We start from the raw sequence: 26,198 nt of genomic DNA, 5'->3' as shown, positions 1-26,198 counted from the left end.
ATGACCCCCTGCGGGCGGGCCCGGCGACACACATCCAGGGGGGCCATGGCCGTACTGGCGTGGAAGTTCCCGCGGACCCGCCTGCCCGTGGGTGCCAGTGCCCTCTGTGTCGTGGTCCTGTGTTGGCTCTACATTTTCCCTGTCTACCGGCTGCCCAACGAGAAGGAGATCGTGCAGGGCGTGCTGCAACAGGGCACCGCGTGGAGGAGGAACCAGACAGCGGCCAGATTGTTCAGGTACTCCTGCCCTCGCGGCTCCTCCGCTCTAGCGTCCTTTCCTCCCAGTGAGCCGAGGACAGGGTCACCGGCGAGGACCGCCTCGCACCGAGGACCGCCTCGCACCGTCTGTCAGAGGCATCCCTTTCATCTATCTAGTCTTTCTTGTCCTGTCCCCCCTTTTGTGCCATTCCCAACCCGGAGACCTTAGTCAGGGTCCCTTCCCATCCCTTACCCCAAGAGATGTGCAGACACCTGCTTTGCGCAAGGAGAGATTGTACACTTTTCTTCCCAACCCTGTGGTATATTTAACAATTTGCTGATAATCAATGGGAAGGAGAACCCAGGATAACTTTAGTGCCTTGCACTGAATGAGAATTTATTTCTTGGGCTCTGCAGACATCTGAAGCGATGGAGAACCAGAAGCAGGAAAGCACCGTCTTTCCTAGGTTAGATGAGCAGTTGCTAACATAAATCACCAGTGTGGGAGTGATGGGCAAGTCTCGGGCAGTGAAAACACGAACGGATCCTGCGGCTTTGTGCGGTGTGCCCACCGCAAACACAGAGCTCTTACTGACTGTGCAATTTTAGGTTGAAATATCAACACTTCCCAATATAATCTCTTCATTTTATGCACCACAAACTGATTCTTTAGAAGGGTGAGTTACTTGCCCAAGGTCATTACCTTTGACGTGTGGGTGCTGGAATTTTCATCACTTAAAGCTCCAAAGCTCCCAGCTCTTTTTCTTGACATAGGCTATATGGATGCCTCTGGAAGATGGGAGATGTACTTTAGGTAGGGATTTGGAATCAGAAAACAAACAAAAAACCAAAGCCAGGTTGGAAATCAGAACTCTGAGAATCACTCAGAGGTGGTATTTTCCCTTCCTTTCTGGGAATTTTAGATCAAATGTCTAAAAATAAGTTCCTGGCAGCAGGGGGTTGTGCAGTGAAGATTGGGGGGAAGGCAGAGGTGCTTCCTTCCTCTCCGTCTCCCTAGGCGTGTCGAGGGTGTACCCGTGCTTCCACCGCTGTGAGATGCCCCTTTCACCTTTAGTCTCTGGGGCCGAAGATGCTGCGGTTGGCTCTTCCTGTGATTGTGTGGTCTGGGCGGGGAATGTTTTCCTCTGCTCTGCAGAGGATCTTTCTAATCAGGGTATGGGCAGGTGAGTTCCAACTTCAATATTTCTCACAGCAGTCATTTGCAAATGTTCAGAAGCATATGTACATTTTAAAAAACTTTTTAAAACATAGGGTTTCCCTCCCCTTCTCAAGCCTGCTCCCGGAAAGGTCAAAAAGATAATACAGCTAATTCTTTCAGATGAAGGTAGCTGAATTCTCCCTGGGAGGCAATGCTTTTCTTCTCTCTTTTTAGAACTCTGCTATCATTATGTTTAAAAATAACCCCACTCCTCTTAAAAGCGTATAAGGGTTAATTTTCCCTTTGCTTCACAGTATTGATTTTTGGACTCAAAAGCAGGCAAAAGCCATAGCATCCAGCAATTCTTTTCTCTAAAGACAGAAAGCACTTTCATTTCAAGTAATACAAGGAAATAAGTTAAGAACTTTCCATTGGTTTGCAATGAAAGAGTCCATTTTTTTATATAAGAGGGGGAATAATGAAGCTCTGTTAGAGAATAGATTTCCTTTTAGAGGACACATCAAGTGGAAAATGCTTCATATACCGAGAAATGCAGGCTGATAGTTTCTGAGACACATTTGCTCCTCACTCTCTGTAGCTTGGAGTAATCTTCAGTGTGTTTGGCTGTCATTTGGTCTGGTCTCTATTTGCAGAGAATTACTTATGAAAATCCATACACTATAAAAACTGCCCAAACACACATCTTTCAAAGTTCGTGTGTGTGAAACTGTTTTAAGAGGCATCACTGCTCATTGAAAACAGTTTGAACTTCACACTAGAATTCTGAATTTGTATATTGACTGTGCCATGAGTAGATAAACAGCATATTATCTTTGGCAAATTATTCTAGCTCTTTGAGTCTTAGATTCCTTATTTATAAAATAGGGATAATAACATTTACCTTACAGTGTTGTCATTATAAGGTTTAAATTAAAAAAAAAAAACTGATGCCAAGTGTCTGGTACATTTTGTAACCAGAAAAATGGTTGTTTTATAATTGCTATAAGTTATAATTTCCTGTATATGTTGCAGCTTTAATAAGGACATCTAGCCAGCCCATAAGAATTTGGAATGTTTCACCTGCTAAATTTACAGAGAAACATTATTGGTCCCTATTCCCATCCCCACCCACATACACTTAAGCTGATAAACAGGGGCAAGGAATTTTAAAGGTAGGAAAAGTTTCATGGTTTATGTTAACAATTTGTTTTACTCTGCACATTTAATAAGATATTTTTTTTAACACCTGGATTGTTAGTAGATTGTTAGTATATGGGTAGTAGTGCATACTTGTTAGATATTAGGTCAGCCAGGAGTCTATTATGTTAAGGAGACACAACTTTGGCAGACAAGCATCGTGTTTCTTCAGTCTGAAACACCTGCACAAATAAAAATATGTACAAAAATGTACAATGTGTACTTATATGTGGAGATATGTGCACATTTATTTATAAACCATGGAATGATGTCAGATATATGTATAAGTATATATGTATATACATCTGTGCAAATATTTGCAATCAGTCAATCGACCAGTATTTAATGAATGACTACTGTGCACAGATACGAGTTAGGCCCTGGGAGATAGCAGTGAGTAGGATGGACAGATGCCTCCTATAAGAGAGCTTACCTCCTACTAGCGGATGACTGACAAAAACAAACAAGTAAATAAATATGATGATTTAAAGTACTGTTAAATGCTGTGAAGACAAAAGAGTCTTTTACTGTGTTTATAGGCATCAGAATTTCAGATTTTGTTTTGCCCTCTGTGCTTCTGTTCACTGTTGTGATTTTCTTCTTCTTCTAGCTCAGCAGTTGTTCTGTACTGACTTCTCCTGGCAAATTGCACAGGAGATGGCAGCAAGAATGTAATAAAGCTGCAAGAGTTTGAACTAAATAGGGAGTTTTCCTAATATTTATATGGTAATAGAAAGATAAAGAAACCAATTGACCCTGTCATGAAGAGACTGTCTTAACTCTTACTGCTTCTGGTTGAGTAGTATTGTGGGAATTGCCAAACCAAAGCAGCGTTTGTCTTTCCTGCCAGATCCTTACCCATTTCATTTGCTCCTCAAAAATGAAACTCAGCTCAGAATTTTTTTATTCTTGGCACCTGACATGGTAGCAATAACAATAACAGCAAGAAGCCCAACAAATTTTAGGTGCTTGTTATCTGCTTGACACTATGCTAACGTGTATCGTCTCATTTAATCCTTATGAGCACCTTGTATAAGTGGATATCTTATTGTCCACAATTATAAAAAAGAATATGTTCTTGTTCCTCCATCAAGGGACTTGCTATAATCCCATGGGAGAAAAAGATATGTGTATAATTACCTAACTAGAAATAGGGCCATCAAAGAGAGACAACATAGCAGAGTGAAAAACTTATGGATTTGGGAGTCATCAGAACATGGTTGGAATTCTAGCTGTATCACTTTCTAGTTTTGTGATCACTGGTAAATCCAACTCTCAGAGCTTCAGCTTTCCCCTTTGTAAAATGGGGTTTGTAATTATGTCTTACCAGTTTGTAGTGGCAGCATCCAGAGAGCACCTAGAAGGGTGCTTGCCACGTATCTCTGTTTAATACGTGGTCATTATAACAGCAGAAACACAAGCAAAGTCCTGGGGAAGTTTGTAGAACGTGACACTTAATTCTACTGAAAGGAAGGAGATCAGAAGCTTTCAGAGAAGAGATGGTGTTTCTATGAAGCCTTGAAGGATGGTAAGATGGTCCAGGCAGAGAGAACTGTGAGGCAGAGAGCTTTGGAAGTGCTTGCAGTGTTTCCAGTGTGGAATGTTATTAAGTTGCCCTGTGGAAAGGTAGATTGGAAGGTAAGTGGAAACCAGGTTAGAATCTTTGGATGTATTTAAGGTGTGGCTCATGAGAAGTGGACAGAGATAAGTACCCAAGGGTACTGGCTATGTGTTAGCTATCAGCAGAGGTGGCACGTCACTGTTATCAGTGGATTTGGGGATCTCAAGTAGAGGATAATAAAGCAAAGTGGTTGTTTTGAAAATTCTGTTGGCTCACTGGTTGGTCATTTTCCAAATTCTGAGCAATCCACTACTCTAAGCAGTTTTACCTTTCCGTGGCTTCTTTTCTTTCCCTATTTTCAAATCCATGGATGTTAAAAGCTTCAGATATTCCCATGGCTGTCATGGTGGTAGCAGATGGGCATTGGGGGTAGAGGGGATGAGAAACAGGTGTAGCCATCTATACAGATGAGATATAAGGTTTTGTAAGTTAGGGATTTGTGGAATTCACTTTTAAAAAGTAGTTTAGGAAAAAGATGGTTTAATAAGTTTTAGTGCTTAAGAAAATAAGGTACAATTACGTTGTGAATTTACAAATGTGAACACACCTTATCAGCAATAATCATAATAGAAAACTCAATCATTAACATTTATTGTTAATGTTACCAGGCCCAGTTCTTAGAGCTTACATATGTCGTCTTATCTTTTGTCCTCAAAGTAACTCTATAAAGTAGGTTTGTGAATGTTCTTTGTTTTACAGATGAGGATGTAGAGGTTCAGAGAGATCTATGAACAAAATAATGGAGCTGGATTTCCAACCTGGAGCTATTTAATTCTGAACCTCATGCTTGTTCCCTGATAATCTTGGATAAGTGAGGCATTGCTGTATACATTCTTTTATGATCTGGCCCCGAGTACTTCTCTAGTGTCATCTCTCATCAGTTTTCCCGTTTATGTTTTAGTAGTGTTGGAATCACCGGAGCTCTTAAACTAGGCAAGGCTGTGTTGGTTTTGCTTGAGCCGTTCCCTCTGCCTGGAATGATTATTTGAGGGTCACATCTTCATGCCCTTGACCTGGCCAATTCCTACTCATCTCTTGACAGTGCATTATAGTGGTTAAGAGCAAAAATTCTGAAGTTGGCTGTGCTCAAAACCTGCATCTGTTACTTGCTGTAATCTGTAAAATGAGGCTTGTAGGACTGTTGTAAGGATTAGATTTGATAGTATGTTGAAAACGATTAGAACTGTTTCAGGCATATATTATGATGAGTGCTTGGTCCATGTTAGCTCTCCTTACTCCTTCCTCCCTCTCTGTTAGAAGCATTTCCTCTCTGCTTCTTTTGTTAATACCAAGTGCATATTATTATATTTCTTTCAGTTATCCAAAATATCTACTCTTATGTGTCAATGACTATTACCATAGAAAATGCTGGGACTATGGCAGTGAACGTAACAAAATTCTCACTTTCTTGGAATTTATAGGCTAATGAGGGGAGACAGAAAATAAGCAGATAAATATACAAATATACAAATATCTGGGAGTGACAGGTGCATTAATCATGCTATTTTAAAAGTTCTAGTGTATTTGTCTGCCCAAGCTCCTTGAGTGCAAGGACTATGTCTCATGCATATTTTCATCTCAGAGCCTAGCGTGGTCCCAAGCACACCAAGTTTTGTTTAGCTATTGTGTGAATGAAAGTTTTAGAAAGGCTTGGAACCAGATATCCAATCAGTCAGTCAGCAAATATTTAATGAAGACCTACTGTGTGTATAACACTCTGCTTAGCAGTTTGGGGGATCCGAGGAGTATGGCGTCCTCTCTGTTCTCAAAGAGCTCTTACTCTCGAGCAGAGTTTTCTAATCTGAACACACTGACATTCTGGGCTGGGGACTCACTGTTGTGGAGGGCAGTCCTGTGCGTTGTAGAATGTTCAGCAGCATCTCTGGCCTCTGGCCTCTGCCCACTAAATAAGACGATCAAATATGTCTCCAGACTCAGCAAAATATCCCCTGAGGTGCAAAAATTGTCCCTGGTTAAGAACCGCTGCTTTAGAGCAACAAAATCAACCCAGTTGACAGAATTAAAAACCTCCTGAAAATATATGCAATTAAGAACTAAATTTGAACACTATAGTATAAATGCTTTGATTATTTAGGGAAAGGTGGTGTCTCTGCTGGCTCGAGTAGTTGGAGAAGGCTTCTTGTAAGAGGAATGAATAAACGGCGCATGATGGATGGGCACATCCTGGTTAGGGAAGGATCGGGAGAGGGGATGCATTTTAGGATATTTACTATAAGCAGCTGTCTCCACTGAAAGCTTATGTTCTCATTAGTGACCCTGTAAGCCCTTGCAATGGGAGTCCGTGCTTTGTCCCCTACACTTTATGGAGCCACACCCTGCTTTTCCTCTGGTTTTATCCCTTCTCAAGGAATTACCTGCCCAAATGACCCAAGCCCATTTCTACAGCCTGCCTGCCTGTGTGGGGCCTTTTCTCCAACCTTCCTCCTGAGAGCAGCTTGTCCAGCTGGTGTGTACAATCCTAGTCCCAAGGGCTGGCCAAGGGATAGCTCTTTGAGGGAGTGGGAGGCTGTGAAAGGAACTTGGATATGGGACTGTGGGGTCCACATGTGCACATGGGATGGTCTCTCCCTGTGTCCCCACGTTCTAGTACCAAGCTTCCTAGAATCTGAGAAGTCCACATTTGAATCTGGCATTCCAGGTTGCTGTGCAGGTTTTGTCCAGGGAGGAGGATACAACATATTTCGTCTATTTGTTGGTTTAATAGAACTTGTCAGTATTTAGATACATGTGTATTTTTGTCCCCTGCCTTGCAAATGGGGTTGGTTAGAGTGCCTTTGGTTTACACTGAACAATCAATACTCAACTGAAAAATTGTACTGGGTTATTTGCAACTTAAGAGTCTATTAGTTTCCATTTGAGAGAGGAGTATTTTATGAAACTAGTTGGATTCATTGAATGATTATATATGTTAATGTAGAGTATGACCATTAGTCTTTTGACAACATTGTGAATCCTCGTGGAAGTGATGCTGTCTGTATATCTTTAATGTACTCGCTCATGATGAAGTTGATAGATTTCTAGCAAAATATAATACTTTTTAGCTTTTCCCTTCTAATCTGGCTCTATCAGGAGCTGTGTGGCCTTGGGAAAGTTGCCTAAGCTCTCTGTACCTTTGTTTTGTCATCTGAAAAATAAGTATAATATGCTAATCATCGTCCTAGGTTTGTGGTGATAATTAAGTCAGATAATTAATGTAGAATCCAGAGCCATCTGTACCTGGCTGGGTGAGATGATAGGAAGCTTGTTCCCACCTGGAAAGAGTCTGGACTTTGGGGTCCCAGAGATCAGGATCTGATCCTGGTTCTGTCATTTATTAACTTTGTGATCTTGAACAATTTGCTTGACCTTTTTGAGCCTTAGCCATGAGTGGCAATTGTTACCTTGAGAGGATTAGGTACTGAATAATTGCTAATTACTAGTCTATAATGAGGAGAGAAACCATGCCTTGGGACACATTCTATGCCTATTAATTTTACCTTCAGTAAAGGAATATCTGACAATGAAATATGACCTTATGACACATCCTCTCCTTCCAGAGAGTTAATATTAAGAGTGCTGGAATATGGCAGAATTTTAAGGAAGACAGCAGAGCCCAGCATTGTATCACCTGACTTCATTCATTCAGCCACATCTGCTCAATGCCCGTTAGGTGCTGGGCTACAGTGATGAATCTAAGACACGGTCCCTGATTTTATAAAATTTGTGGTCTAGTCAACAGCAGGCTTATCCTTAGCTTTCCTGTCCGCATTTCTGTTGCCCATGGTCAAATGCAGTCCAAAAATATTAAATGGAAAATTCCAGAAATAAACAACTAGTAAGTTTTAAATCGCCCGCCATCTGAGTAGCATAATGAAATCTCTCAGCATCCTGCTCCCTCTCTCCCAGGACGTGAATAATCCTTTTGTTCAGCGTCTCTACTCTGTTGAGTTTCCTTATTGCGAGTCGCTTAGTAGCCTGCAGGGTTATTGGATTGACGGTCGTGGTAATGCAGTACTTGTGTTGAAGATACCTTTATTTGATTTAACGGTAGCCTCAAAGTGCAAGAGTAGTGATGTTGTCATATTGTTATAAAGGTTCTATTTAATTATTCTTTATTGTTAATCTTTTATTGTGCCTAATTTATAAATTAAACTTTATCTTAGGTATGTATATATAGGGAAAAACTGTATATCTAGGTCTTGGTACTATCCACGGTTTCAGACGTCCACTGGGGGTCTTGACACATATTCCCCACAGATAAGGGGGACTACTATGATTTCATTACTTATGATTTAACTTGAAATTAAAGAAATTGAGTAATGTGATGTTCCAGGGGTTATAGTTTGTTTTGGATAATTGTGATGAATTTTGGAGTGATTGGTCTTTGCCCATTTGAACCGTCTTTTAGCTGTGGCATTGCGTGAGAGGGAAGCAGCCAACACCGTACGAGATGTCTCACTCTGTTAATTAGGTGCCAGGAGGAAGCTGAAATGAATTCAGAGCCACACATTCTCCATTTTTCAGGTCTTAAGTAACAGAGCACGCTACCTGCGATTTCTAGGTGATCGTAATGAGAAAAGGGCATTTTTGAACAATGTGCTTGTTTCCATTATTGATACAGTAAATATATTCAGTACATGAGTTTATGTCCCTAATGTTCATTTTAAAATTTTGTAGTGTTTATTACTAATATTTGTCTGATTTTAGAAATAATATATATTTACTGTAGAAAAAATTGAAAATGTGGTAAAGAGGAGAAAAAAAAACCTACTCATAATCCCATTGAAAACACCTTTTATATAATTAAGAAAAGGCCATAAGGTGGAAACTGTGGTAAGGGCCTGAACTCTGAGAAGGTATAGGCATAGTTAAATCATATATGCGTGTGTGTGTGTGTGTGTGTGTGTGTGTATGTGTACACGAACACACACCTCCCCCCCAGCCATTGGTCCCTAGCATGCTTTCCTATAATTGCTTGCTACTCAAGAGTCATATAACTGATGGCCATAAAGATTCTTAGCTTTCTTCATTGCCTCCGTAGATAACATCACCCTTGTGAAACCTAAGGGTGGTCTTTGACATACTTTCCAGGCCCTGCATTCCAGTGGCCCAGCTGACCCACCCAGACCAGTGGCCCACACCAAGGCACCAACTTCTGTGACCTGGGAACTGACTCAGCCTGAGAAGCAATTTCTACTTCCTAACCCTATGAGTTCATCCCCAGCAGACCCAATTCCCTGGTCCCTTGCCTAACAAACTCTCTTTAAAAACCCTGGCCCCCAAATTCTCAGAGAGATGGATTTGAGACATTCCTCCCATCGCCTCATATGGGGCCTGTGATATTAAACTCTTTCTTCTTTGTAAGCCCTGCTGCCTCAATGTATTGGCTTCCTCTCTAACAGCAGGCAGTGAAACTGCTTGGGTGGTAACAAATTTGGGGGCTCATCCAGCATCACCTTTGTGGGTGTTTGCCTGCTGTTTGGTGGCCTCCTGCTGGTGGGGTGGACTCAGAGATGTGCCCTACCAGCTACTCAGTTCTCTTGGACTGAGGGCCATCTCTGACGTCATCCACAGTGGTGGGACAATGTCGATTCATGGTGCTTGGACCTGTTTAGAGTGGAGAAATGGTTTTTGGACCTAGAAGACTTCCTCCGTGAGCATTCTAAGCCCACCCAACACCCTCTTCCTTCTTCTGATTCTTGCCCCCTCTAGCAGCACTGTGGCTCCTTTGCAGGTCTTGGCCAGCTCTCGTATAGTTTAGGAAGAGTCTTGTCTTGGAGAGACGTCTCCCCAACTGGACAGAGAACAGAAGGTGTGTCTGGAAGAATACTGTTGGACTTTTGGGTTGACTAGTTTTGGAAAGCCTTTTGTTTGCTTTGTTAGACATATTTATGTGATTTCCTTTCCTCTCAGAAACAGCATTTTCCTTTGTTGCTCTGTCTTTCTGTGGTGTTCTGTCATGGAGAGGAGTACCAGATAAAATTCCCTCTTGTCTTGCTTTGTGTTCCTGAGAGCTTGTCTTGTGACCATGTGGGAGCACTCCCCTTTGGTCTTCACCATCGAGGGATGCAATTGTTGGGTTGCATTCGATGACCAGCATAAAGATGGCTGGGAACCCGAGATTTTTTTCGTTCTGAATGTGGCAAGCTCTGAGGAATGTTTGTCATAAAAGGTCCCATTCATAAGGGACTTTTGTCGCTTCAACCATTGTTTTTATCTTACCCTATTTCTGGGAGAATGAGGGGATCTCTGGGATTACATCTGAAGAGGCTTTTGGATTAATTCTCTTGGAGTAAATACATCATTAAAAATCAAAGGCCAAAAATGAATCCTTTAAATTAAAAAGATTCCTAAATTTTTTTTGAAAAAACAGATTTTAGAGATCTCTTATTCTCAATAATTGCCTTATTTGTATTTATGAAAAGATCGAACTAAAAGGAAAACATGTAACAATTTCATAGATGGCCTTAAAAATTCTCTTTTCAAAATGCAAGAGCGAGTATCTGATCTAAAACAAAGATAAAAATACTTTGTACACTGCTCTTGGGGGCATGGCAATGAAGGCTGACTTACCTTATAGCCTAATGGTTAAAGTTCTGTGCTTTCATCTCAACAGCCTAGGTTTGATTCCCAGGCAGGGAATAGAATCTGGTGTGGTTTGATATTTGTGTGACTTTTGCCATTTATTGATTCTTTTCCCTTCCACATACAACTTTTGATTTTCTGTATTTTTCGGGGGGGGAGGGGTGGTCAGAGGGGGCTTTTAGACACTTATGTATAAATGATCAGCCAAGAAGCTGGGACCCTAGAAAATATGGCCAGACAGAAATGTGAGTTACCCCTGGTTTCTGGCTAGCGAGACTTTCATTTCTTTGAGCTGTTTTTGTGGCTTTTCTGGATCTCATGAAAACTGATTTCTACCTCTTTGGAGACACGTCTTGCTTCCGTGATGGAGTTATAACCTTGGTTAAGGCTTATTGGTTTCCACTTAGAAGGGTATTTTTAGTTAAAAAGTTCAAAAGCAAAAACGTCAGCTGTTTGCCAAAGTCTGCTCCATTTACCTTAACTTACCTCTTTGGTTTTTGGAGCTACCAGAAATTACTTTGTTATTATGAAAATATTTAACCTTGGTATTATTAAATTAAGTTTGGCCTGATGCGCCTTCCTTACACATTTTTTAATTTGGCCTAAAGGTTTCTCTATACATAATGAGCTACAGCACTTTTGCTTAATCACTGATTTTTGGCCAATCAGAGGCGGCCAGCTGTTCAGTCTATGTTTAAATAAGGCAAACGCTGAGCTGTAACCAATCCAGCTGTTTTGTACCTCACATCTGTTTTCTGTATGTCACTTTCCTTTTTCTGTCCATGAATCTTCTTCAACCACGTGGCAGCGCTGGAGTCTCTCTCACCCTGTTCTGGTTCTAAGGGCCGCCGTATTTGCAAATTGTTCTTTGCTCAATTAAACCCTGTCAAATTTAATTTTTCTAAGGTTTTTCTTTTAACAGATGATGTCAGAAGTGGGTTCCAAAATAGAGCTCCCAGAGACCCCCAGGAGCACTGAGTGATCAAGCAAGGTGCCCACCAGGCCCACTGTGTCCATTGCTCTCTTGAAGCAACTGGGGATCGTGGGTAAGTTCTCTCTTGGACCCCGAGGCTCCACAGATTTGTGTTTCGAGCCGTACGAGTTTGTTTGAGCAAATTTTCTATTCCAACTGGGTTTGGAAGTCACAATCAAAACTGGGCTGGGTCCAGGGATTGAATCCCTTAATTAACTGGCTTGGATCCAGTTAGAGGCCTCAGATGTCTGGGTCAGACAGAAACTGGCAGTAAATGACAATGCTACAGGTGTAACAGAGGGACTAGCCTGAAAAATAAAAGAGCAAAAAGATTTTCTGTCTTTTTAAAACTTCCCCCACTCTTTTGAGAACTGCATTCTGGCCTGCATCCCTGAGGCAGGTTGTCTTTTGTTAAAACTCCCAGGTAGTGCCAGCCCCCTCATGGGTGGCTGGCAGAGTTCACAGGCTTTTGTCTGTGGCCAAGAGGGGACAGTTAGAATAGTTAACCACAGTAATCACCTGAAGCCGAGAACCCTCTCTTTAAACGCTCTGTATTTCTGCCTATGTTGAGGAAATTTGGGATTTTGAGACAAGAAGGTCTACCATATTTCCTCCTTTGCTGGCAAAGCAGACTCTCTCTTTCCTTTCTCCTCAAACAGCTTGTTGTCATTATTCAGCCTTGGGGACAAGTGGCCGAGGTACAAGCTCCAGCTTTCAGGAATTCGCAGAGATTTCTATCTTCTATCTTTCTATCTCTTTGCTGCCTTTTCTGTGTGTGTGTGCGCTTGGATAAGTAAAAATCGTTACCTAGGTTGATCTTGGAGATGTGAGAAGCAAAGCCAAGATTCAGGGTAAAAATGGGATCCTTCATTTCTGAAGAACTGAGTACTCTACCTTCTGACTGTGCCTACCTACATATAAGTATTAGGCCACAGAAGTAGCAAATGTTTACAGGATGGTAAAATCTTACTAAAGGAAATTTAAAATTACCATGAAATGTTCCAAATGGACAACTTTGAGAAGTGCACTTAAAAATGAGGGCCCCCAAATTAGTCTCATCCAGAGATGCCTATTGATGTGCAGAAGCTTGTAAAAAGATTTAAAAAATCTCTTTACAAAAGGCAAATAAGAAGCTTAAGTGATGAATTAATAAGAAAAATTAAATTTGCTGACCTTTTGGCTTAGTATCCTGCTCTGAAAGCAAAAAGAAAGCTGTCCTGGATAAAGTGTTTCCAAAAGGTGGGCCCTCAGGTAAAATAGACTTGCCTCTTTTTCAGATGTGTCCATGCTGATTCCAGGTAGAGAAATGCCTTTTTGGTTTTTTTAACCCTGTTCCTTAGTGGAGTCCATCCTGAACTCAGTAATTTTAGTTAAGAAGTGGTAGCTGAGTTAAAAGACCACCTTCCTAGAACACACCTTTCTGGCATTGAACTGGCTATCTTGAAACCCTTTTATAAAGAAATTTAAATCCGTAAAGGAAATTTTCATTTGTAAGGGTATCTGAAAGGAAGGACTGAGTTACTAGAAACTCTTACCATTGTTCTAAATGTACATGTTTAAGTTACTTTCCCTGGTCATCTTGTCTTAACTGGGACTGTGCATACAAGCTTTTTTCCTTTAGTGTGAACAAATGATGGTATAATAATTAGGCCTGAAGTCTTATCTCTATGCTTTTGAGATATGAATTTTCTGCCTTGTTTCATGTAGGGGTCATCTCTTTAAAAGGCAAATTGCTGCCTAGCTAACAATTGCTTAGGGCAATAAAATAGGTAATGAAAAGATTGATAATCTGAATGGGAAAAATGTGTTTAAAAGCCAGCAGATTAAAATTGCTTATAAAAGCTATAAGATCTGCTTCTGTCTGTGTGTCTACTCATATTATTATGCATATGTGACATTTCACTGCCAAAATATATAAAAGGGCTCTAATTAATTGGCTTTAAAAAAAGTAAGTGCTCAAATCAAATATTTTATCAGGAAAATTGAAACTAATTCAAATGACTTTTAGTTCACCTGACTTTAGTAATGTTTGGTAAATAAAACTAATTTTAAAATTGTTACTAAAGTCTAGATGTCTTAAGGTCATAAAACTGCTGCTTCTGTGGTATTTTTTTTTATTTCAGCATATTATGGGGGTACAAAAGTTTAGGTTACGTATATTGCCCTTGCCCAACACCCCCCCACCCAAGTCAGAGCTTCAAGTGTGTCCATCCCCCAGACGGCGGGCATAGCACTCATTATGTATGTATACACCCATCCACTCCCCCCGCACATCTGCCCAACATCCAATTAATGTTATTCCTAAATATGCTCTTAGGTAATGATCAGTGAAACCAATTTGATGGTGAGTACATGTGGTGCTTATTTTTCCATTCTTGGGATACTTCACTTAGTAGAATGGGTTTCAGCTCTATCCAGGACAATACAAGAGGTGCTATATCACCATTGTTTCTTATAACTGAGTAGTACTCCATGGTATACATATACCACATTTTATTAATCCACTCATGTATTGGTGGGCACATGGGTTGTTTCCACATCTTTCTAATTGTGAATTGTGCTGCTGTAAACATTCGAGTGCAGATGTCTTTTTTATAGAATGTCTTTTGTTCTTTTGGGTAGATGCCCAATAATGGGATTGCTGGATCAAATGGTAGGTCCACTTGTATCTGTTTAAGGTAGATTTGACTGTGAGCTTATGCTTTTGATTTTGAGCCTCTGGATTCTGAGGTCTGGATCTGTGGCTACAGTGAGGCCTGGGGACATGTCCTCAGTGCCTAGTCTAGCAGCTACAAGGCACAGTCTAGCCCAATATGGCCCCTGCCTAAACTTTGCCTGCTGGCTATCCTGGGAGGGATTGGATCCTCCAGGCATCTTGTCTTCTAGTGCAAACTCTACACCTGGTATGTAAATTGAGGACTCAGACAGGCCCTGCCTTTTGTAGCCATCTTGGATGCCACGTGGACACTTGAGACCTAAGAGGACTGGGGAAGACATTAATGATGGTACCTGTATTGTAGTTTCAAAATTCTTTTCAGTAATTTAAAATCTTAAAGTCATGTTATGTTAAATTAAAGAGAATAATCATAAAAATGAGTCATTTATAAGTTAAAATACTAAGGCAATAATTATTAAACATAATTTTAAGTTTATATACTTTGACATCTTGTTTTTATATGATATAGAAAGCTAAATATATTTAGACGTGCTAATAAAAATTGGGAACTGATAACAGTTCAAAGTTACTTTAACTTCCTAAGTTTCTCTAAGAATTGGCCTTGTGATTGATATGTGTAATTAGAGTTATTAGATATAAGAGAAACAATTCTATATGCAAAATATATAAGAAAAATAGGATATATTTTTTTTAAAAAAAGTTCTGGGAAGGCATAGAAATATTTTTGTTAAAAAAAGGAATTTTGCCTAATTTAAAGGTCTTAGAAATTAAAATTAAATAATTAAATAAATAAATGACAAATAAAACTAAATGGGTATAAAAGTTGGAAAATGATAAAAATTATAAAAGGTTTATAAAAATCTTACCTTATGGCCAAATTGATTAAAATTAGATGGATTTGCTTATAAGGTTTTATTAAAATTAGCTTTATCGATAATAACATACCACGACAAAGGTAAAATTTTGTTTTCTCTTTTGAACAAGATTTTCCTATAGTGTTAATAGAAATAATAAAATATTTTTGTTCCCCTTTGGAGTAAACTGCAAGAAAAAAAAGAGAGGAGGGAGAAAGAAAGATTCAGGTTACCTCTTTATTAGCTTGTCTTTTAGTTTGTTGTTTGGGAAACTGAGTCTCCTCTCTATCAAAGAGTAAGATTTTTGCGTTTTAAAATCTTTGAATTAATCAGTTTGGCTAAATGAATCAGTATAATTTTATAGTAACCTGTGGTCCTGTTTTATGACAAGCCTCTTAGGCCTTTGCTGTTTGACAGACTTTCCAACATCACAATTTTAAATTCGGTCTTGTTGACCTCCAACTAGCCATTTTCAAATATTAGGGCCAGTGAAAGGCTAAGAGAGACAAATTAGGTTTATTTGGTATCTTAAAACTGTACAGGAAACATTGTCAAATATAAAATGGTGTTTAACTTTCTTATATTTGTATATCTTATATTTGGCTTGTATTTGTATTGATATTATATAAACATGTTAGTAATACATGTTCCAGACTTCTATGAGATTCCTAAAACTCTTGATATATGTTAACTGTAATAATTATGGTTCTTATGTTAAATTGTTGTATGCCACAAAAATAACCAAATTTCTTTTACAATTGTCTCTTTAACCATGGCTATTCTAAGACTTTTGTCATCCACAGACAATTATTATTTTACTTTGATTCTTCTCAAAAAGCAGTTTTTAGCTGACTGCAGTCCAAAGTTTGCTTCTTCAAGGAAAGCCAGGGAAAGGACTGACAAGTTCTCCTGAATACAGGTTTCTGATAACTTTGGAGATTATATACCATTGGACTAAAACAAAACAAACTTCCAGGACTTTAATTAAAAAGCTGATGCACTCATAAGGATTGCTAACCCAATCCTTTTCTTCTTAAACAGAGCAAAAATTAATTATAGGAGACTGAACTAATTTTTATGACTTTTTTTTTTTTAAAACATTGCTGATTTCTTTTTGCATTTTGTTTTCCAGAAGTCAAGAAAACTTTTTGTCCTTTTGAGCTATTTATCACTTACAACAAAGTATGTTTTTATAAGCAAAATTTGAAGTATTTATTTTTCTCTCTATTTGATTTCTCCAGAATTTGGAAACGATTTGGTAATATTCTTAATTTATGGCAATATAGTTATTTGCATAAGTTCAATAAGAATCTGTTTTCTTTTATAACAGGACACAGTGAAAGACACTGGCTATTTTACCAAGACTTTGGCTGAAATAGCATATTTTCAGAGATGCCCAGACTGCTTTAAAGAATTAAGGTTGACTTTCTAAGGCCAATAAAAAGCCCTTTGGAAAAACTGACCTGGTACATTATCTATAACATTTCCTGATCAGTGTTAAGTAACGAATGTCACTTTTCTGACAGATCCAGGAACCCCGAGTTACTCTAGGACCTTGGGAAAAGAGTTTACCCAATTCATACAGGAATCTAAAGGCACAGATAAATCCTGGGCTTGACTCGAGAGGCTTTCAAGTCTAACCTGAGATTCCTTATGAAAAAGTTCCAGCAAAGCCAATTTGAAAAAAGAAAGGCCTATATGGCCAATGATTATTCTTATTGCAGTTTATGCAAATCATCAGGCCAAGTATAATGAGACTGACATTTATTTTTTTAAATAAATTGATTCTAGTATAAGTTGTCTGTAATAATGGGAGACTGGAGAGAGAAAAAATTATGTTTCAGAAAAAATCTATAGTCCACCTGTTATTAGATTTTCGCCTTGTCCATTGTTTTTGAGTTTTCGTTATTTGCTTACTATTTGGATTGAATCCTGAATTCTTTCCTGGCTATAAGTCTCTAGACAATGTTTTCAAATTTTTCTTCCATTTTTCTGACTTACACTCAATGAAATTGCCACCATTATTTCCTGAGCCTCTGGAAGCATACCTGGGGACATATAAACTCCAGGTGAAAAAAAAAATCTGTCAGATTGCCACTGCCATCTTCCACTTTAACTGAAGATGGTTTAAGTTTAATATCTGGACACTTCAGCTGGTGCCCTCCAGACTCTAAGGAAACTACTTTATAAACTGTTTCAGATATTAACATTAACCCTTATTTTTCTTCCGTTTGAAAGCTTGCCTGCAATGCCAGCTCCTGGAATGGGACACAGCTATTTAACTAAACTGATCTATTCCCAGGACTAAGTGACTGACCGAAAAGATATAGGACAATATATTTAAATTTGCTCCAATTTGCTTTTTCCCTCCTACTCCTTAGTCTAACACAAATTTCCCCAAAGATAGCAGCTTGGCTTTTAATATGTGAAACTTTCTCATTTCAAAGTGGGGACTGAAAGAAATTAAAAATATTTTACCCCAGAATATATTTCTTTGACATATTTTGGGATGGCTGCCACAAAAGCAATGCTGCAAAGCTGTCTTTTGTGTGTGTGTGTGTGTGGGGTGGGGGGTGTTGGAATTTACATTTGTAGAGAATCTCAGTCAGGTCTTTCTGTACCTGAGCTAGAAAGATTAACCCCCTTCCCCATAAACTTAAGAGAGGGTTGCCAGGAAGATACCAGGACACCTGGTAGCAAAGCTTGCTGGGAGTACCGGTCCCTTATTTTGGAATATATACCAACACAAACATGATTAAAAATCTGTCTGCAATTCTAGGACTGTTCGTAGAAGAAACTGCACAGAGCCTTAGGGCTCAACAAAGATCCTTCAGCTCTTTAGCCCAGGTAGTCCTGGACAATCAGGCAGAGCTAGATTTCCCGTTGGCTAAACAAGGGGGAGTCTGTGTGTTGTTAAGCACTACCTGACATATCGATATTTCTCAGGAAAAGTGGAAGCCCAAATAGAAAAAGTTTCCCTAACTAGCTGTATGACTACAACAGAGCTATACTAGTGACGCCACACCTGATTGGTTTTCACGTTTATTCACCTGGATTCCCCAGGACTTCAGATCAGTTCTTCAGGGACTCCTGTTGCTAGGACTCTCACTCCTATCGTAGGGCTCATTGTCTTATAGTCTGCTGTTCACTTAAGTACTGTGCTAAGAATGTAAATGAAAGCACTAATGCTCGTCATGCAGACATTAGGTCTGCAACCAGGCACCTGTGAATACTTGAAGACAACTGCAAAATGGTTTCATTCCTCTTACCCTGAGCTCAACTCCAACTATACCCCTTGTCAGCAGAAGAAGCCAGATCAGTCATCTGCCCTTTTCCATCTCATTAGCTCATACCTCATGAATAAGGTGGGATGAGGCTCAGGGGGCATGGAAACTGCCCTTTATAAAATTAATAAAAAGGTATAAGGTAGGAACTGTGGTAAGGGCTTGAACTCTACAAAGGTATAGGCATAGTTAAAATATATACATTTTATAATATATATTTATTTTATATATTTATACTATATATTTTAAAAATATATTGTTTATCTATCTCAAAAACCAGCCATTATTCTCTAGCTTGCTTTCCTATAGTTGCTTACTGCTCAGGAGTCACATAGGTAATGATCTTAAAGATTCTTAGCTTTATTTTATATATTTATACTATATATTTTAAAAATATATTGTTTATCTATCTCAAAAACCAGCCATTATTCTCTAGCTTGCTTTCCTATAGTTGCTTACTGCTCAGGAGTCACATAGGTAATGATCTTAAAGATTCTTAGCTTTCTTTATTGCTCCCATAGATAACACCACCCTTGAGAACCCTAAGGCTGGTATTTGAGATACCTACCTTCCAGGCCCTGCCTTCTGGTGGACCAACTGACCCAATCAGACCAGTGGCCCATACCAAGGCACCAACTCAGCTGGTCTTGTGACCTGGGAACTGACTCAGAACAAGAAGACAATTTCTTCTTGTAAACCCGATGAGTTCATCCCCAGCCAGTTATCAGACCCAATTCCCTAGCCCTTTGTCTGCCAAACTAACTTTAAAAACCCTGGCCCCCAAAATGCTTGGAGAGACGAATTTGAGAAATTTCTCCCATCGCTTAACATGGTGCCTGTGATATTAAACTCTTTCTCCACTGTAACCCCTGCTGTCTCAGTCCTCTTGAGCAGCAGGCAGTGAACGTGGTTGGGTGGTAACGCCATCCCTTAGAAATACTCATTGTAAACACTGCCTCTTTTGTGTTTATTTGTTTGCATGTGTGTGTACTACTAAATTGTATGTATTTTATATATTTAGTTTTACATCCTCCTTTATTCATTCAAAATTAGGCCTTTAGCATCTTCTTACATAACTAATTTTTAACTTCCAAACTTGTGATAAATAAAATAGCTTTATGATTTTTATTTTGGAAAAAAATAATTATTTATTGTCCAAATGTTACCATATTGGAGCAAATTACTTTCTTAAAAAGATTATTCATACTGCTGACAAATTTGCATGTTAGAATGTTTTCTTTAAAGATTTCTTCATTTGTATTTGGTGAATAGCTAAGCACAGGAAATCAAAAAGCTTCTTTAAAGAGTTCTTTCTCAAAGTTGGCATTTGAATGATAAAAGCAACACTATTTTCATTTGTAAAAGTATTTGACATTTAACAAACATGGCTAATTTTGTGATATATATTTTCCTGGACCATTCATTGCCTGTGTATAAATAAAACAAAAATATCATGGATTTGACAGCACATTGCAAATATTTTTCTAATAACAGCATATGTAGACCAACATCATCCCTTTTTAATGGCTTTAAGATTTTCCATCGTTGGGATAGGTAAAAATTTATTTAATTAATCCACCATTATTGGATATTTATGTTGCTGCCACTTCTTACTTTTATAAATAATGATCTGGTGAACATCCTTTTCTGTACATTTTAAGCACTTACCTGGTTATTTTCTTGGTATACATTTCTATTTTATTTTTATTTATTTATTTATATTTGGGGGACTAAGTTCTTGCTATGTTGCCCAGGCTGGTCTTGAACTCCTGGCCTCAATCCTCCCGCCTCGGCCTCTTGAAGTGCTGGGATTATAGCTGTGAATGCAATACATTTCTAGAATTAGTTCCTTGACAGTTTTTTTTTTTTTTTAATCATCAATTCTTATAACCGGCTTCTTTGGCTGCTCATAGAAAGTTTTTGACTTTGGCTAAGGGCAGATTTGGGCTTTTCCCCCTTTCAGTGTGGTTAGTGACTTCATACATAGTAGACGTAGAGTCATTGTTAACATTAAATGATGAAATTCCCCTCAGGTGGATTTTCAAGAGGTTCAAAGCAACTAAAGAAGATTTCCATGTAACCGGATATGTACAGGGCCAGGTGTCTCTTCGTTGAGCATTGCAGAGACCAGCTATGAGGACGGCATTTAGTGCACATGTGCCTTTTTCTTTCACGCTTGTCCTCTCCATCACAGTACCGTTGATAACTAGCACAGTGTTTTATCTACATGTAAAAAGCAATGCCTTTGTAGGACCGTTTACATCATTTTCCTAGGACTTAAGCAATTAAGTAAAACCATAGTTCAAAAAGGAAAATGAACTTTTACTTCATGATAAGCTGGAGATTTCAAGGAAAAAGAAAAATGTCTTAAAATAGAAACACTATATTTTGTGACTCTGTAATTTTAAGAGTCATTTTCCCATTTACTAAAATTAAAAATCTTGAGCACGAATCTGGATTATATCATACTCACCTGGTGCAGGGTGAGAGTGGAGGAAAAAGGCACAAAAATCCCACTGTGCTACTTTGTTGGGTTGGTTTTTTGGAGGTTGAGTGTTGGTGATTTGGAGGACATTAGCCTTTATCGTCTGTATCCTGTGTCCTACTACCTCACCCCTGTGCTTAATGGCTCCACATACTGTTGCTTTGGTGCTTTGGGGCCAGAGATCGAGTCTCCTCTCTATTTGTCTCAGATCCCTGGTCACAATCTTACTAAGTGTCTAATAAGTATTTGTTGGATGAATGAAAACAGTAGATTCTGTCAAAGGCCAGTAGACAACTGAATACCTCTTAGGGAAAGTTTCACTTATTGCCTATTATTAAGACTCTGTGCTATGCATATTCACTACCGGCTCATTTATTCACTCCTTCATTCATTCCTTTGTTCAACAATACCTATTCGGTGCCAGGCACCATGCTAGTTGCTGAGAATACAGTGGTAAGCCTGGGTGACACAGGCCTTGCCCTCAGAGGACGTGAGCACACAGCACATGTCATAAAAGGAGCAGAGAAATTCTCCAGACTCTCAACTCCTTTTTATGGAAGGAAAAACATAGGTTTAACTTCACTCTCAGAGCTTAGCTGGAGATGTATTTGGCACGGTTTGGAAAGGGCCAAGTCCCTCCTCTGGTCCATTCAGTTTTGGGCCTGAGGTCTCCATCCTGTTCAGTGGTATGATATCTTTTGACTCTTGTGAACGTATGCAGCATGCGAAATGTTAGAGAGCAAAAGCACTTTAAAACCTTGCTACAAGATCCACGAGCCCATGGGGGAAAGCCAAGCTCAATTACTGCTGGAATCAAAGAGCCCGCGGGGCAGGCTGGCTCGGATGGAGGCTGCTCACTTTGCAAGCAACCGCCCTCCACTCACCCAGCCACCCTGCAATAATACAGGAAAGGAAGGGGAGGGGTGAGCAATAAGGCCACAAAAGCTGTGAGTTGAGGGGTCTCAACTTGGAGATCAAACACAAGGTCATTTTATTTATTCCTAATAACAGCCACAACCATGCCACGTCAAATCTACCTCCTGACCCCACCCCCACCCCAATTAACTGGCTCTAATGAGTCTCTGAACTTAACTTGGCCAGATTTCATTAACTTTTATCCAACTGGATTATTGGGACAGTCTCATTCTGGCTTTTAGCTCAGTTTTATTTATTTTAAAGCACAATGACAACTCTTGTGTCTGCCATCTCTGCCCGCTCAGGCTCCACCTGAGCTTCTAGGAGCATGCAGTGGAAGGCAAGAAGGGGATTTTCTGATGTGAGAGCCCACTGCACCTCTTCTGGGAGCTTCTTCAGTTTGAACAGGGAGGAGGTGAATATTTGTAGTCCTTTCTCTGTTGGGCATGGCTGCTTCTCAGGTGAACCCTGACTGGCTGTCCTTGTCTTCTAGGGGCAAACTGTCCTGGATCCTTCGCCTGGCTGGCAGCCTTCTTGTAGGAGGAGTCCTGATAAATGCTCCATCCGCAGGGAGCTCCACTATCCTTGCCACACCAAAGGGACCTTCGCTGCCCACCCCCTCTCAGCCTCACCATGTTTCCATTTCTCTTTCCTCTCTCTCCATAGTGTAGGGACAGCAACACATGATCCAAGAATGAAGTGCCTGGTTCATCTATTGCAGACTCTCTCGGCCTTTACAGGTGATTTGTTGGGAGCTTCTTCCCATGTTGGCAGGGGAAAAAAAAAGCTCATCTCCTCTTTCCGTAGGAATGAGCACTGGCTACACTGGAAAACCATGGCATTCCTAAGGCTGCTCATTTCTCCCCATCCTTTTCCAGTATGGATCAGCTGAGTGGTGGGAAGACTGGTTCTCTGGGTTAGCACCTTAGAAAACCTATAGAGAGGTGGCTGGTTCCAAAATTGGGTGGATTTCTGAACTTAAAAGATGGGGTACTTAACCTATGCTGCTGGCATCAGTGTGGGGCCTTGACTGTAATTTTCAGAGTAGAGGGGGAAAAAACCCCACACATTTGGTTATACTTATCCCCTGGATAAGTTTTTGTACTCTCACAAAACTTAGTCATGGTACACTGTTTCTTAAAGGATCCCAGCAGGCCCCTGACATAGGGAAATACTCAACTGAATCAGTTCAGTTTCATCTTGAGCAGGAAATCAAGGTTTCCCTTTAGAAGCAAGACGTCTAAGCCCTTAACCCCCTGTTTAAGACACTTACCATGAATGTTTCAGACTGCTCACCATTTAGAATCAGTCTTTGGCTGACTGCCAACTCTTCCTCATTTCCTTGTCTTCTTGCTCAAGAGACTCGGGCAGACCAACACATCTCCTAGCCAAGCAGACTCCAGCTGGGAAATGATGCCTCTGACCAGGTACCCCCGATATTGATTCTTTTGGGTCCTCCTTCTTTAGGGAAGAGAAGAATCCGCATCGTCAACAGGTTTTTCTTACTCTCAGTTTTCTTTTCATGTTGGCCAGGGTGAGGGCCAGTTGTAGTGGTGGAGCTGGACTTCTAATCCACCAGCCCTGCTGAGTGCTGGCCACACGTCCCATGGGTCTCTCAACCTATGTGGGGTACTTAGCAGCTTTGTCTCCAGCTTTGGACTTAAACCATAATCCCAGCACAAAATCCCACCGAACCTCTTGTTGCAAAAGGAAAGAACTGATAAAGAAGCTAGAACATCACTCCTAGTGTATTAGATGTCAAGATTTAGGACTTATAAGGGGTCCAAAAAATTCTCTTTGGATTTTTAAAATAGAGACACCATATGGAAAATTAAATTCAGATTTAATGAATGTTCATTGAGCACTAATTATGTGCAAGCACTGTGCTAGATGTTTTCATGTGCAATATTTTTTTTTTGTTGAGACAGAGTCTCACTTTGTTGCCCAGGCTAGGGTGAGTGCCATGGCGTCAGCCTAGCTCACAGCAACCTCAGACTCCTCGGCTTAAGCGATCCTACTGCCTCAGCCTCCCAAGTAGCTGGGACTAGAGGCATGCGCCACTATGCCCGGCTAATTTTTTCTGTATAGATTTTTAGTTGTCCATATAATGTCTTTCTATTTTTAGTAGAGACGGGGTCTCGCTTTTGCTCAGGCTGGTCTCGAACTCCTGACCTCGAGCGATCCACCCGCCTTGGCCTCCCAGAGTGCTAGGATTACAGGCGTGAGCCACCACGCCCGGCCTTCATGTGCAATATTTTAATCTAACCCAAGATCTTAAGATCAGCTCCATTTTTCAGAAAAAATGATATTTTTAGTAAAATAATTATTTATTTGTATCTGCCATATGCCAGGCACTGTTTTAAGCACTTTACACAGTGTTATCATTTAACACTCACAAGTACAAAATGAGGAAGATAATATTATCCTTATTTTATAAAGAAACAGGCTGCATGTAATTATTTGCCTAATGGCAGTTAGATTACCAGTGATGCCCAGAGCTAGCATTTAGTTCATACTTACCATGTGTCAGCCCCTCTTTTAAGTACTTTATGGATGTTAATATTATCACAGCAGCCCTGTGAGATAGTTGTCTTTTATTGGTGGAGAAACTGAAATACAAAGAGCTTAAGGACTTTGCTTAGGGTTACACAGTTAGTAAATGGTCCGTCTGGCTCTAGGACTCATGAGCTTCCTTGCTATGCGGAACCTTTGCAGTAAGACCAGCATTCATATTCAGGGCTTCAAGTCAAAGCCTGGTACATGCTTATATTGCAGCATCTTAACACAAAGAAATGAATCTCAAATGGTAAAATTTCAGTCTGTGAAGGTGAATTAACCCTTTATTGTATTTCACTATTATTAAAATGTTAAAATCAGAGGCTGTTCATGTCATTCATTCCTCAAGGATCCTACAGATAAAGCAGTGGCTCAAATCAGGGGGAAGGAAGTTGTCTATTTCTTTTCTGTCTTTGCCTAACATCTCTAGTTTATCCGAGTGGCTTAGCTTTAGGATCTGTGTGCTCTCTTAACTACCTCGCTATCATGTCCCACTTTACCTGTGAGGTGGATGCCAAGTCAAGAGAAGGTACCCACCACACTGTGGTCAGGGGAACTAAAACCTGTATAACTGTGAGAAACAGGAGCAGAACAGTGAACTGTGTGGAGACTCTTGCTGTGTTACCCCAAAAGGGAAATTATTCTTTCATTTCTCTCCATTGCTGAAATCCCTAGGGACTTTTCTTTTGGCTTTAGTCACTGTCTCTGAAATGGAATTTTTGCAATAATGTTTTGAGTTACTCAGAAATCATCTAGAATCCAGTGTGTACTCTTTATTAAAATAATGCATTCTTATTGTAAAAGTTGAAACTTTATGCAAGTGTATCAAGCAAACACAGAAGTCTTCTCAATCTTGTTTCCTAAAGATAAACAACATTAATGTTTTCATGTGTATCCTTCTAGACATTTTCCTACTCAGAGGATAATTTCTTATCCAAACAGGGATACTTGAGGTAAAACACTGTAATTTTGCCAGGAAAACAGGCATAAATTAGGACTATTTCAAACAAACTGGGATGTATGATCCCCCTACTCTGTATGAATTTTTATGTCTATATCTATAGAAACATCTGGATACATTCCATATATATTGATATTATATATGGTGATGTACAACCTCTGAAATGGCTCCCAGTGATCTCCACCTCCCAGAATTCATGCCCTGTGTCATCCCCTCCCTTTGAGTGTAGGCTGCATTTAGTAACTCACTTCTAGAATAATATAGCACATTACGGAAGTGACCGTGTGCCACTTCTGGGATTAGGTTATGAGAAGACCATGGCTTCCATCTTGGATGCCCTCTTTCTCTCTCTGTGTTGCATCCCTTGCTCTGAGAGAAGCCAGCTGCCATGCTGGGAGGGCACTCAGGCAGTCTGTGGAGAGGCCCCCATGCTAAGAAACCGAGGTTCTGGTTAACAGCCCGTGAGGAACTGAGGCCGCCAACAGCTACACCAGTGAGCTGGGAAGTGTATCCTCCAGCTTCTGAGGACACAGCCCCAGCAGACAGCCTGGCTGTGGCTTCAGGAGAGACCCCGAGATAGGGTCATCCAGGTAGGATCCTCCTGACCCTCAGAAACTGTGTCGGAAAATAAGTCTTTGCTCTTTTAAGCTGCTAAGTTTTGGGGTAATTTGTTATAAAGTAATAGATACCTAATACATATTTATTAAATAAAAATCAAACCATGTATAATAATA

General features: G+C 39.9%; 1 protein-coding gene across 1 annotated transcript in view; it reads left to right on the top strand.

Moving 5' to 3' along the window:
- Positions 1 to 26,198, top strand: part of ST8SIA1 (ST8 alpha-N-acetyl-neuraminide alpha-2,8-sialyltransferase 1) — a 151,203-nt gene continuing 125,005 nt past the window's right edge. The window contains exon 1 of the mRNA XM_069491128.1: positions 1 to 236. Coding sequence (XP_069347229.1) covers positions 1 to 236 — 236 coding nt within the window. The remainder of the gene's footprint in view (positions 237 to 26,198) is intronic.

Source organism: Eulemur rufifrons, chromosome 16, assembly GCF_041146395.1.
Source record: "Eulemur rufifrons isolate Redbay chromosome 16, OSU_ERuf_1, whole genome shotgun sequence".
NCBI classification, from domain to species: Eukaryota; Metazoa; Chordata; class Mammalia; order Primates; family Lemuridae; genus Eulemur; species Eulemur rufifrons.
This window is presented reverse-complemented; position numbering and strand designations above follow the sequence as displayed.